The sequence below is a fragment of the Mirounga leonina genome, unplaced genomic scaffold (assembly GCF_011800145.1).
Source record: "Mirounga leonina isolate KUSES-001 unplaced genomic scaffold, KU_Mleo_1.0 Mir_173, whole genome shotgun sequence".
NCBI lineage: Eukaryota > Metazoa > Chordata > Mammalia > Carnivora > Phocidae > Mirounga > Mirounga leonina.
Genome location: NW_023270447.1, coordinates 78509756 through 78523826, shown reverse-complemented (window position 1 = coordinate 78523826; position 14071 = coordinate 78509756). Strand labels below are relative to the sequence as shown.

Genomic DNA, 14071 nt, shown 5'->3' with positions numbered 1-14071 from the left:
GAAACCAGACCAGAAAGCCAGCTCACTCCCAGATGGGGGTCCTTCACCAAGCAGCAGGTGCCATGGCTAATGGCAAACTCTGCATCAGATAGACCTGCATTCAAATCCCTGCTCTGCCGCTTGCCAGCTGGGTAGCCTCACCTCTCTGCCTCAGTTTCCCACTCGGTAAAATGGGAGGCTAACTACCTTGTGGGATGGTGGCAGGGACTGAAGGAGATAAACAGCCTAGCAGAGAGTAGGTGTTCAATGAATGTTTGTCCTCATCAAAGACAGGACCACATTTGTACCTGCATACCTATCTCCCAGACCCTGGCCTTCTCAGAGCTGGGCACACAGTAGGTGCTCAATAAAAATCATCTGACTGATGGCTCAGCTTGTGGCTCTGTGGCCCCTGAAGCCAGGGTCCGTGAGAAACAGGAAGTGAAACCTCTCATGAACACACTGGGCGCCTCACCGGGCGGGTTCCCACCCTCCTTCCTCACCTGGAGGAGCCACAGGGCTAGGAAGAAAACCTGCAGCGGGCCCAAGGGGGAGCTGCAGCAGGAATCATCCCCCAGAGAGGAGCCTGGGGCTGGCACCTCTGGATGGGGAAGTCCTGAAGTCAGCGGCAGACTGGCAGTGCAAGATATCCCACCCCAGCCTGGCCCCGACTTCCACTGCTGGCCCCGGCCCTGGGAGTGGGGACGGCTCCCGGCAACAGCCACCCCAGGAGTCATACTGGAAGTTAACGCCTGTTGAAACGGGAACACCTGTGCTCAGAGGGCAGGTGGAGAAAGGGGCAGGGGATGTGCCCCACAAATCCGCAGCTCCGGGACCGTCTGAGTCGACCTGGAGCCGAGAGTCCCCCCAGGCCCTGCCTCGGCACAGAGCGATGGAAACCCCCAAATGCTTGGCGCCGACTGCAGACAGGGAGTGGCAGGCGCTTGGTGCTGAGGTCTTCAAGTCCCTTGAGCTAGGAGTTCGAGCCCTCCCAGTGCATCTTAATGGAACATCAGCCGGAGCTAGGTCCAATTCCTAGCTCGGTAATTGTGTGACCTTCACCAAGACACTTGACCTCTATGAGCCTCAGTTTCCTCTTCTGTAAAAACTAGGACGATCCTGATCTCGTAGAGTAATTATGAAGACGTAATAACAGCTACCACTGATTAAGTGCTCACTGTATGCCTAGCATGGTTCTCATGCTTTACACGTGCTTTTATGAGCCGAGTTTTTACAGCTGAGGAAACAGGCTCAGGAAGATTAAATAACTTGCCCAAGGTCACGCCATCAAAAAATGGAAGAGCCCAGATGCACACCCAGGCCGTGAGACTCCAGAGCCCACACCTCTCCCCACCACCTGGGCTGTAAAATGGCACAGAAACAGGACCTGGCATGGGGCCCGACACACACTGGATCCCAGCATGTGACCTCCCCTCCAGCTCCCACAGTCTCACCCGCTGACTGACAAGTTTTCACAGGGCGGGACCTCTGCTCTGGGGCTGGAGATGGGGCAGGGGTTTGCACTGTTCTCCCAACCCTGACCTAAGGGCAGGGCCTGGGTCTCTTCTGTTTGCTGCCGCATACCTGGTGCCTAGAACGGGGCTGAGCACACAGCTGGTGCTCACTGCTTGCCAACCTTGACTGAGCACTTGCTTTATGCCATACACCATTCTAAACACCTTACAAGCATTGCTCTCGTTAAAGCTTTGCAGCAACCCCATGAGGTGGGTGTCATCACCATCTCAGTTTTTATGGATGGGGAGACAGAGGCACAGGGAGGGTAAGTGACTTGTCCAGCGTCTCTTGTAGCAAGTGACAGAGCCAGGGTCACGCCATGGTGGAGCCTCTGCTGTTAACCACTATGGCATAATACTGCCTTTTGCAATAAATGTTCGTTGAATGAATGCGTGAATCCACCACCAATGTTTCGAGACCTGGGACTCGGGGACTATCACCCAGCCCCAGCCCATGGGTTTGGCTGCTTCCCAGGCCCGGCCCCTATCACCGGTGGACTACCCACCTTGCCAAGAAAATGCTTCCGGTAGATGCGGGCTGTGGGGTTACACTCGAGCTTCACCTTGGTCGTGGGTGATTGCAGCGGCTCTGTCTCCGGGACGCTGGTGATTTCGTGGTTGGTGCCTTCAATCCAGTAGCCCCCGAACTGGGGCAGCAGGATGAGGGGGAAAGGTCCTTCTCGGCCTAGGACCTGAAAGAGGACTCAGCTGAAAGCCACCCACTCTGCACCCTACTAGGGCCCCGGGACCCCCCCCCCAACTCAGACTGGGCCACTTCTGCCATGGCTCAGGAGTGCCAGGGAACGAGCCAGAGCCTACATGGGCCTCAGGGCTTGCATCCCCCCGCCCCCCAGCAGACTTGCTCCAGCCACTCTCCTCCTACTGCAAGCACAGACCCAGGCTGCATGGAACCCCGTGTTACAGTCTCCAAGGATGAGGACTTGGGGGAAGGTAGAGTTGGGAGCATGACCTTGGCCAAGAGGCTGGAAGGTTTGGATTAGAGGTCTAAAGGTTCACAGGGGCTCTGAAGACTTGGGCCAGTAAGCTGAGGCTCCGGTGCCCACAGCAAGGCCTGCGATCAGGCTCCTGGCAGGGAGGAGGACCTGAGAATCCAGACTCCCTTTGTGGGCACCTCTGGGTCTCAGGGTGGGGATGGGCTCAGTGGGTGCAGCCAGTTACCTCATGGACGCTCGGGTAGGGAATGTAGTCCTCCTCCGTCTACAAAACACAAACAGGGCAGAGACCCAGCTGGGGTGGGGTCTTCACCCTTTACTTACTTCCAGCCTCCCCAGAATGCTCAAAGTTCAGCCAGCCATCTGGGCTGGGAGGGTGGATGGGGCTGTGTCATCTCCCCAGGGCTTGCCTTGGGGTGACCCCTCGAGGCAGAGGCTGAGGCAAACTTAGCTCCCGCAGTGCTGGCAGCCTCCTCCAGGGCTCTTTCTGCCTTGGGAAAAAGGCTCACTGCCTCCCCAGAAGAAACCTCGGGACCAGTGGTTCTCAGTGCATCAGAATGGCCTCCAGGACTCCTTAAACACACAGCTGTGCCCCACCCCCAGTTTCCCAGGGTCTGGGTGGGGCCCCAAATTTTACTTTTTTTTTTTTTTTTTTAAGAATTTACATTCTAACGAGCTCCCAGGTAATGCTGATGCTCCTGGTTTGAAAACCCCTGCTCTGGACAAAGTATCAGGCATATGCCCACGGACTCCCCCTTCAACCTTCACCTTGAAGCTCTGGGCCCACCTCGCCCCACCCCATGCCCAGCCGCCAGTCTCCTTGGATTGTTGAGGTCCCAAATAAACCACAGAACCATATGCCTATCTGGAGGGGAGGTGGGACTCCCACCCCAAGAAAATTGAGTCTAAGAGCCTCCTCCCATCTCCTTCCATCCCCCGCCTCCTGTCTGTCTCCCCACAGTAGGCTCGGGGGAAGGTGGCTGGAGGGTTAGGGGGATCGGGGGGGCAACGAGGCCACCCCTCCCATCTCCTCCTCTCCCCCCCTCCCCATCAGCCTTCCCAGGCAGAAGCCCCCTGGGTCCTGGGTTTGCGTTTCCCTGCAATGGCTGATCCTGGGTTTGCGTTTCCCTGCAATGGCTGATCACGCCTGGGGAGGGAGTCTCCCCATCCCTTCCAGGTCCCAAGCCCTTTGGAGAGGCTGCTCAGGAAGCAGATAGTACGGGCAGACAGCCACAGAAAGGTGGGGTGGGGCCATGGTTCCAGCCTACTTTGAGGGGTGGTGGGAAGGAGCATCGTTGTTCATCCATCCTGCTTCCCTGCAGAGAGAAGGGAACACATCCTGTTACACCCCTCCCACGCTTGCTACCAGCACTGCCAGCCCACTGGAGGCTCACAGCCCTGTGAAGGGGAAAGCCCGGCATGTGGGGGTACTCCAGGGTGCTGGGCACTTGGTTATCCAGGCCTCTGCAGGGAGAGCTGGGGGCTCTGTGTGGGAATGTGTGCCGCTGGGACTGGGGGCAGGGGTGGCCTGCACGCACTAGTGTGTGAGTGTGGGGTGGAGGCCACTGCAGCTACAAAGATGTGTGTTTTGAGAGAGAGAGGAAAGGGACAGAGGGGGAGAGAGAGAGAGAGGAGGGGAGAGGTAGAGATGGAAAAAGAGAGAGGCAAAGAAACAGGAAGGTGCAGAAGAGAGGGTTTGGAGGGCGAACTGACATGTGGGGGGAAGCTCCTGAGGTTTGTTCAAATTGCCCCACCTCCCACACGTACCCATGCATCAGACAGAGGTCTGGAAGACCAGGGCTGGGAGTGGAAGGTGGGCAGGGGTCAGGTAGAGGGGGTGGGGCACATCCCCTTGCCTGTGCCCTGGCATCTGTCCCTCGTCCCATTCGACACGGGGGTCCTGCAGAGCCTGGGATGCCTCTTGGGGGATGGGAAATGTGTGTGAATGTGTGGGGGTGGGTTAGGATGAGCCACTGATCCCAGCCCTGCTGGGGACCTACACAGGGAAGGGAGCAGGGGAGACACAAGTGGGGTCTGGGCCCATGGGTCAGACAGGGAATTAGCACTCCTAGTCCCCATCCTCTACTCAGACCCCCAGCCTGAGGGCTCAGGACAATGCACTGCTACCACCTCCTCCCAGAACAGTCTGCTGAGGGCTCCTGGCCCGTCCTCAGAGAGGAACAGGGCTGGAGATATAGCAAGGGCCCCCACTCCAGCCCAGCCCCCTCTGCGGTTCCCCAAAATGGGCAACAGAGCCAACCTCACCTGCATCTTCTCAATCATCTCAAACAGATCTGTGTTCTGCAACAGAGATGGAGGAGGGCAGGTCAGTCCTCAGGACCAGCCCAGCTGACCCTGCTAAGCCCCCGAGGAGTCTCCACCCACCCCCAGCCCTCCTGGTCCCCCCAACTCTAACCAACCACCGTGGGCCTGTCTGAGCAGCAAGGGGGAGTGGAGAAGGCACTGTAGAAGGGAGCTCAGGGCAGATGACCAGCAGGGCTTGACCAACTGCTTAGTGAAGTCAGCCCAGGGCCCAGGGCCCTCCCCCGGCAGTCCACCCCACTCAGTCCCCTTCCCAGTGTAAGGAGTCTGCTGCCTCAGACCCGGACGGATGTGACCCTCAGGGAGAGACACATCTCCCCCACGTCACCGCAAGTTTGGCAGTGCCAGGACAGGCCAAGTACCCCAGGTCCCAGCGCCAGAGAGGAGACAGTGGGGATCCTCAGGAGGGTCTGTGGTTCCACCCGCCTCTCCTGGAAGAGGGCCCCACTCTCACCACCCCGCAAGCAGTATGAGTCGGTGGGGGGGGGCTGTCGGGGGAGACAGCGCTGGGATGTCCCACTGGCTCAACAGCTGTGTGTGAGTCCACGCGCATCCCCCGGCCCCTCCCACTGCGGCCACCTCTGCCAAGGGCAGTCAGGGCACACACAGGGTTACTCGGGGCATCTGCCAGCTCGGCTCCGCAGCTCCCGCCTCTCCAGCGCCAACTCCCTGCGAGCCTTCCTGGAAGGCGGCTTCCTAGCCCATCAGGGCCGCTGGGGGCTGGGCCTGGGAAGCCGCCCCCCCCCCACCGCCCCCCGGGGTCTCCACGATAGTGCCCCTCCCCCAGCACTTCCAAGGCCTCCACTCATTTGGCTCCTGCCGCCCAGTGGGGGCCCTGCCTGAGCTCACACACATGTGCTATGGGTTTGCACACCAGGAAACACATACTCTTTCTTTCTCTCCCTCTTGCTTGAACACACACAGCCTTGTGCACCAATATTTAAACACACCCTCACCGTACCAAAGAAAGCAAACACACATAAACCGCCCCCCCCCACAAACCCAGGGGGTCTGTGCGCACCAATCCTGAGCCTCAGAACCATATGCTAACACACAAATACACATGTCAGTGTCCTAAGTCACACAAGAGCACACCCACTCACACACACACAGGTCCATCCCACAAAGCCAAACACACAGATACCAACCCACCCCTGTGCAGATGTGCACATCAGTAATTGAACACGAAGCTACACAAACACCACAAACCCACTCTCACATCTGTGCGCCGAGAGACACAGTAACATGCACTCGCAGATGTCGGCAGCTGCGTTCACAGAAACTGTGAACCCACAGAGAAGCTCACCTTTCCCTAACAGAGTCACGCACCCTGGTAACACACATGACAGACCCGACCCCGCAACACTGAGTGAGTTTGGAGGGAAAAAAAGTGCTCAGCCACTGTGGAAGTGGTTCATCAGCAAGAGTGAGGGGCACAGGTCTGACGCGCACACACCACCCCCGCACGCTCACGGGAGGGCACACTACCCATCACAGGCACACACACAGCGTGAGGACCACCAGACACGAACACCCCATGTGCACACTCAGAGGCCTGCCTCCAGAGGCAAAACCCACCCTGTAAGTGCACTCCGAGAGTCCATGGGAGACACGGACCCATGGTCACCTATGGCCACACCCAACACCCTGAGCTTGGAAGAGACAATTCCCCAGGCAGCTACAGCAGAAAGCACTGACACACCTGCAGTCCAGGTAGACAAACACAACTGTTAACTCAACATCCTGTACAATAGCAACATGGGCATCTGTGCCTGGGTCACCCCATCTGAGCCCAGCACAGTCCCAGCAGTGATGTGGGCGCATTATTGGCCTCCCCAGCACCCCACTCAGGGTGACCCGAGGGAACAATGGCCAGGAACAATGCACTGGGAGTCACAGCCACATAAATACTGACACATGGGACTGTCACCCAGAGAGCACACACAGCAACAAGTGACACCCACAGTTACAGCCTCGCGGGCACAGCAGACGCCCCGACACGTGGCAGACGGTGAGCGAAGTGGCCCAGAGCACCACGCAAAGTTACACTGTGACATTGAGACCCCTCCTAAAGGGCGCAGGGGACGGTGAAGTGGTCCCGAGGCTAACAGACACACGGATTCACGCACGCACACACAGCGCCACGGTAGCCCGGAGCCACGGTGCCGCCACGGGCACTCCGATCGGGGGGCGGTTCGAGAAAGAGCCCAAGGCCCGGGACCCCAGGGCAGGGCTGCGCCCTGTGGCCGCCGTGCCCGGGTGTCAGCCCAGAAGCTAACACACCCTCCATGACGGAGCCTCGCACACCGCCCTGGCTAGGGCAGAGCCTGCCCGGCTTCGGGCACGTCGGGCTGAGCCGGCTCCCGCAGACCCCCTCGGCCAGGCCGCCCTCGCCCCGGTCCTCACCTGCCAGCCGGCCCCAGCGGGCAGCGAGCCCCTCCGCGCACGGCCGGGGGGCGCCAGGGGCCGCGGCTGCGCCATCCCGAGCCTGGCCCGGCCGGGCCCCCGCCCCGGCGGCGCTTCAGCTGGCCCGGCCGGCTCCCGCCCGCGCGCGCCCCGGCCCGGGCCCCGCAGCGCCGAGCTCCGCGCTCTCGGCTCCGGGCTCCGGGGGGCACACTGCCTGAGCCGGGCTCGCCCGGCTGCCGGGCCCGGAGGGGGCGGGGCGCCAGGTACGGGCGGCGCGGGGGCGTGGCTTCGGAATTCCGGGGTGGGGACACCGGAGGCCCCGCCCCCCGCGCGGCCCGGCCCGCGGTCCCCGGACACTGCGCCTGCGCCCTCGCCCGCGCGCTCTCTGCTTTCCCCGTGGAGCCCCCAGGCTGTATGTATTCAGCGGGCCCCTACCCTGCCTTCTCTGTCTTCCCAGACTCTGGCTATCCCGCCTCAGGGCCGGGGTTCTGGGGACAGGCTGTGAAGCTGGGCAGGAAGAGGAGAAGATTACCTCGTAGACAGAGGGCTCTCCTTGAGCATCTACTTAATGTTGCCCTCTTAGCAAGGATGACCTCTCCCCACAATCCAGGAGGTACGAGCGTCATCCCCATTTTACGGAATAGAAAACTGGATTCAAGAGGTGAAATATCATGCTCAGGTTCACACAGCTAGGAAAAGACAGAAACTGGGAATCCAGGGAAAGGCCTGGAGCCGCTCTCCCCTCCCTCCTCATCTCCCCCCACCTCCTAATGCCTGCCAGTGACTGGCCTGTGCCCTCCCTTCCCCAGGTGCTATGCCCACACAGGACCCTAACTGCCCTGATCCTGGGGGAGGGAGGGAACAGGGACTGCCAAGACTTCAGGGTTCTAGCACTGGCCTCGCTACAACTTGCTGAGCGGACTTGAGTGAGTCCCTGCCGCCTGCATAGGCTTCAGTTTCCCCATCTGAAGAACATAAGGCCCTCAGTTTTCCCACCTCTGCAGGCCCTTCCAGCTGGCCCTGCATCGTGTCTGCCACTGTACAGTAGGGGCAGGGCCAGGCCCTCAGCACCCCTTCCCCAGACAGGTACTGGAAAGCAGCAAGGGCTTCCTGAGCTGTGGCCAAGTCGACAACAGCTGCTTTGGACCGTGCAGGGGCAGGGCTGCCCACCAGCTCAGTGCACAACCTCTCGTCAGCTTCTTGGAGAAGCTGTCAGCGCCTGCCCACCACCCTGCGTCTCCAGGGCTAAGGGCTCCTGGAAGGAAGGCACCGGACCTTTCTTTCCTCCAGACCTGGCTCTGGGTCAGGTTGGAGCCCGGGGAGCCGGCAGGAACTCTGGAGATGTGTGTTCCAGACACGGTGTAGTTTTGTTTTTAATAATTAACAGCAGCAAATATTGATTTATGCAGGCACTTCCAGGCCTGAGCGCTTCCGGGCACCCATCGAAATGCAGCCAGAGAAAATATCCATTCCCACACTGGGAGGAGGGGAGACCTGCTCGCATCACTGGAGACGTCTGTGTGACAGGCAGAGTGGAGGATGTACACACATGTGCATGCAGCTGCATGTGTGTGACCCTGGGACCAGGCGTGGCTGTGTGTGCGTGGACATCCTGGGTATTTGTGTTTGTACATGTGTGTCTGTATACACATGCTTGTGTGCATGTGCAAGTCTCTGAATACATTTGCAGACGTGTGAACGTGTCCAGGGACAGAGGTGTGGGGAGACTGTGAGGTACACGTGTGCAGACGTCTGAATTCCCGAGTGGAGAAATCCCTATGGCGGGGGCGGGGGTGTCGGGGTGGAAAGGCCCTGAAGAGCTCAGTGTCTGTACAAATGTGGTTTTCCAATGAGAGGGGAATGTCCCTTCTGGGAGTTCCGTCCTGCCCTGGGAACGTAACACTGCTGATACAGTTCAGCTTCCTGATTCCTGCTTTCCAAAGTTAGTTTCATAGTCATCACCCAGGTGTAAGCGGGCAAAGTGGGTAGAGAAGGAACTGTCACCTCTGTTTTCCAGATGAGGAAACTGAGGCCCAGAGAGGAGCAGGGACTTGCCCACTGGCACAGGGAGGTGACTTGCCCCTCAGATTGGCTGCATCCACATGATAAATGTGCACAGACTTAAGGGTGCTGGAGAAGGGGCATGGAGAATGTGTCATAGGCCTGAGTCCCCTCAGCCCCACCACGGGTTTGCTGGGCATCCAGGGGGATCACTCACTCTCCGTACTCCGGTTTCCCTCCTTGTCAAAGGAGGATGCTCCACAGACTGGGTCTTGCTTCTGGAGTAGGGGTGGGCTGTCAGGAGGAAGCGGTTTGGAGCCTGCCGTCTGAGCTACGTTGGCAGAAATGGAGGCTTCTGTCTGACTGGGTGGAGGCCAGGAAGCCCGAGGGGAGGTGGCTCGGAGCTAATCCGTGAAAGGCAGCCCTAGGCTGTCGGAGCAGGCAGGACTCAGGGTGATGGGTTGTTCCTACCCTCATTTTCCTGATAGGAAGACTGAGGCCCAGGGAGGGGAAGCTATGGTCCAAGAGCACACAGCCCTTGGTGAGAACCAAGACCTCCTCCTGTATGCTTAGGGGGAGAGGGACTGGGGGCTTCATGAACTCAGGTGCCCTCGAGTTGCTCCCTTCCTGCCAAGCCCCAGGATCCACATGGCCCTGTCTTGGGCTTTTGCCCAGGCACAGGGAGCAGGCAAGGGTCTCAGGAATCCCCTGATGCTACCCTAGGATACTCAGTTGGGACCCCCTTGGAGGTGGTGGTCCCCCCCCAAGGATTAAGGTCCCTGGCCATATGCCTTCCTGGCTGAGGAGAGGTACGTGGCCCTTGGCCAGCCCTGAGTCTGCTATTTCCTGGCTGTGTGACCTTGGGAAAATCTCTCTGAGCATCTGGTTCCTCATCTGGAGAATGCCTACCCCAAGGTCTGATGAAATGCCCAAGAGGCATGATGTCTGTGGACATGCTTTAGAAACCAAAAAGTGTACTGCAGAAGTGAGGGCTTATGGCCTTCTGTATCAGGGAGGCCACAGGGCCAGGCACTCTGGTCATATAGCCTGAGTTCCGGTCCCAGCCCCATCATATCCTAACCTGTGTGTCTTTAAGCAAGGAACTTAACTTCTCTGAGCCTTGATTTTCTCATCTGCAAAATGGGACTAATAGCAGTAGCTATCACATAGTACTTATAGTCTGAGGATGGAATGAAATAGATTAATGCTGTAAAGCATTAAGTACCCACATGGCACATAGTATATCTCAGTAAATGCTAGTGGTTGCTACTGGTATTCTGCTAAGTTGTTTAGTTACTCATCTCTCACCTGGACTCTGGCTCCTTGAGGGCAGGGTCTGTGTCAGATTGATTTCTGGCCCCGCAGCGCCCAGCACAAAAATCTGACACAAATCAAGTGCCGGGCAAACGTTCGATTCTGATGATCTCATTTCTAGAGCTCTTGCCGTGTGCCGGACATTGTGCATGGAATGTGTTACTGGTACTTTTTCATTTAATTCTCACGATCGCTCTGTGCCGGGCGCTATCATTATGCCTGGTCTACAGATGAGAAGGCCAATGGTGGTGTTGATAATGAAGGTGGTTGGCTGGTTTATTCCCAGCCGTTTTGCCCCCTCCCCAGCAGTGCTACAGACCCCGGTCCAACCCACCCAGGGGTGACAAGTGGTGTCCCCTTGGGGAGCCAAACCCTAAGCAGCATCTGCTTGAACATTTTACCCCTGTCCAGCGGTCCTTTTTAATGATCTCTCAGCCCCAGCGGTCCCCAGAGCAGGGGTAGTGGGAGGAGGCACTCACCTTGGGGTAGAGTGAAGCAGGATGGAGGGGAGCCAAGTCCGTGCGTGGTAGGTCTAATGCCTGAGGGAAGCGCTGGTTCTGCCCATCACTCCTCCTGGAAGACAGAAAGGGTCTGTGGTCAGGGAGAGCCCCAAGCTGGGAGATGGGTGAACTTTGGGAGGAAGAGTTGCTCTCAGAGTTGGGGGACAGATTTCATGGAGGAGGGGTCCTGGGTTCCCCAGGAGGAGGGAGAGGAGAAGCTTCTGGAGCAGGGTGGCCAAAGAGGCTCTCCTTCCCCAAAGATCAGGGATGTGGACAGGGTCTCTCCCCAAGTTCTATGTTAACCCCCCCTCCCACACACACACATACTCCAGCCAAGAGGACATCCACAGCCCATTCTGAAGATGGGTAGACTGAGGCAGGGGACCATGAGGCTTGCTGTGGAGGGCTGAGTCCTCTGACCTCCGTACTAAGCAGGGTGCTCAACCTCTATAGACCTCTCCCTGAGCCTTCAGGGAGACACAGCCTTAGGACTAAGAGAACACTTGGGCTATTGCTGTTCTTAATGACAATAACAACAGTAGACACCCACTGGGCCTACGGTGTGCCAGGCCCTGGGCCAAGCCCCTGTTTCCAGGCCTGAGGGCACAGACTCCTCACCACACTGGTATTCTCACGTAACAGATGAGGACCCAGAGGCAGGCAGAGGTCACACAGCTGGTCAGGGGCAGAGCCAGCGTCTGTGTGAGGCCTGACTCCAAGTTCAGCCTCTTTGCCCACACCCACACCCCTCCCTGAGGAAAGGAAGCAGGTCTGGTGAGGGTGAAGTCAGCTCCTGTCACCTTAGAAAGCCTGCTGGGGAGGCTACCTCGGGGGTCACGGAGAGGAAGTGCCCAGTGGCTCCTGGAACCCAGGGAGCCCAGGGCCGGGTGAGCAGGCCTGGCTTCCCCTTGCCGCCTGGGGCCACCCTGACGTGGCTGCACCCCCGCCCCGGTCCCATCCACTGAGGCTGGTCCTGAGAGGGTGAATCATTCAGGCCGCCAAATGATCCTCAGCGGCCCACAGAGGAGGGCTTGAGTCAGGCGGGGCCGGGACTGCCACACCCTGAAAGGGGAAGGGCCTGCAGGAACCTGGCCCAGGAAGGAGGCCCCGCAGCCTCTGAGCCCCGCCTGCTGACTCCCCTCAGCCCAGCCTCTCTGGTAGGAGAAGCGGCCCAGAGGAGTGGTCCACAGCCCCGCAGCACGCACCAGATGCCTCTCCGCCTCCCAGGGCTGCTAGCATCTTTAAAGTGGGGCCTACACTAAGCAGGGCTTGACCCAGAAAAATAGATATGGTGGCTTGGCATTTCAAGCAGTGGCATCAGTGTGAGGAGGGTATTCCCAGGCACTTACCTGTTGTGTGACCTTGAGTCAGTGACACACCCCTCCCAGCCTCTGCTTCCAAAAAAATTCATAGAACCTGGGCAGCTAGTAGGTCTTTACTCAATCAAGTCTTTGGTATTCATTCATTCATGGTAAACTCTGGGTCCCCGAGTTAGGATCTCATTCGGTATTTGTTGAATGGATAAATAATGGAATGAGTCAATGAATGAATGGAGTTTGGCAGCAAGGAGGCACTGGAGGTTTGTGAGCAAGGAAAGAGCCTGAACTTAGGTCCCTGCAGGTTGCAAGGCGTGCTGACCTGGTGAGAGACCGGAGCCGGGGGAGTAGAGAGAGAGTCCCACAGAAATGGTCCAGGCAAATTCCACAAGGTTGCCCTGAGGACTCTTTGTCGAGACCTGGGTCATGTGCCTGGAACTGTGTCAAGCATTTTTACACCCTCATTACACTGCTGGGAGATTGGCCTTATTTATCCCCCTTTTTATAGATGGAGACACTGAAGCTCAGAGAGATGAAGCCATTTCCCCTAGCAGGTGGGTGACAGCCTGAATGTAAAGCACACGCCCTTGACTGAGCAAGGCCAGTGCCAGTGGGATGGAGGGCAGAGGTTGCCCGGCGGCCAGGAAGTGCTGGGGTCGCAGCCCCGGGGAAGCTGGCACCCCTTAGTGGTGGGGACATGGGGACAGTGGTCTCGGTGTGGCCCTGGCTGCCCAGTGGAGGTTGTGGCCCATGATTGAGCTATTCAAGCTCAGACAGTGGCTGCTACCGGTCTGGCAACAGCTCCCTAACACACCCCTCAGTCTGAGCTTCCCCATGTCCAGGTACCCATCCCACACAGGACTGCTCATGCTGGCACAGGACTAGGGAGGTCTCTCGAGACAAGGGGGGGCTGGGGTCTGACTTCCGTCCGGGACCCTGCCCCAAGGCTCTCAACTCTCTAGTTCCTGGCTGGCTAGAGTAGGCCCCTTCCAATAGGGCCCCCCTCCCCCTGCCAGGCAACTCCTCCACCTACAAGGTCATTGCTGAGGCCCTAAAGGGCAGGAGACCGGAGGGACTCCACAATGGGGACAGAGCAGGAACTGGAGGCTCTGGGCCCTGCCTGCCCCATCCATCCCAGCCCTGAGGGACCAGAAGGACAGTAATCACAAAAGCCACAGCCCACCTGTGCCTTGTATGATTTCACTTAATCATCACCCCAACCCAGTGAGAGGCAGGGGCTCAAAAACCGCCTGCTTTTACACATGGGGAGACAGAAGCTCAGCAAGCTATGTTAATGTGCCCAAAGTCACATAGTGAAGGAGGCAGAGCAGGCATTGGAACGCAGGTTTGTCACTCCAGAGCCCAAGATCTGAACTTCACCACACGGGCGGACCCAGCAGGTTGCGTCAGAGAGGCAGTAATAGTAATAGCAAGGACAGCTAACGCTGCCACTGGACGGAGGTGCCCTGGGCAGTCTCTGCTCTAACTGCTTTGCTTGGATTCAGTCTTTCAAAGGAGAGCACTAAGCCACAGACAGGTTAAGCAACTTGTCCAAGGTCACAATGACAGTAAGTGAAACAGAGGATCTGAACCCTCAACCATCTGGGTCTAGGTGCCCTGATGCTACACTCTATTGACTCTGAATAGATACTACTTGCTCAATAAATAATTTGGCAAGGATGAATAAACTCAGCCTGTCTCCCCCCCGCCCAGGTCCCCTTGTCTCCTCTCCCCCTCTCAGCGTCCCTCACCCTGTACCCATCTCA

At 58.3% G+C, this 14071-nt stretch overlaps 1 protein-coding gene across 1 annotated transcript in view; it reads right to left on the bottom strand.

The window, feature by feature from the left end:
- Window positions 1-14071, bottom strand: part of RAP1GAP (RAP1 GTPase activating protein) — a 49579-nt gene that overhangs the window by 16880 nt on the left and 18628 nt on the right. Inside the window, exons 3-7 of the mRNA XM_035020222.1 lie at window positions 10969-11062; window positions 4712-4747; window positions 3715-3762; window positions 2673-2711; window positions 2000-2185 (exon numbers count right to left, since the gene is read on the bottom strand). Coding sequence (XP_034876113.1) covers window positions 2000-2185; window positions 2673-2711; window positions 3715-3762; window positions 4712-4747; window positions 10969-11062 — 403 coding nt within the window. The remainder of the gene's footprint in view (window positions 1-1999; window positions 2186-2672; window positions 2712-3714; window positions 3763-4711; window positions 4748-10968; window positions 11063-14071) is intronic.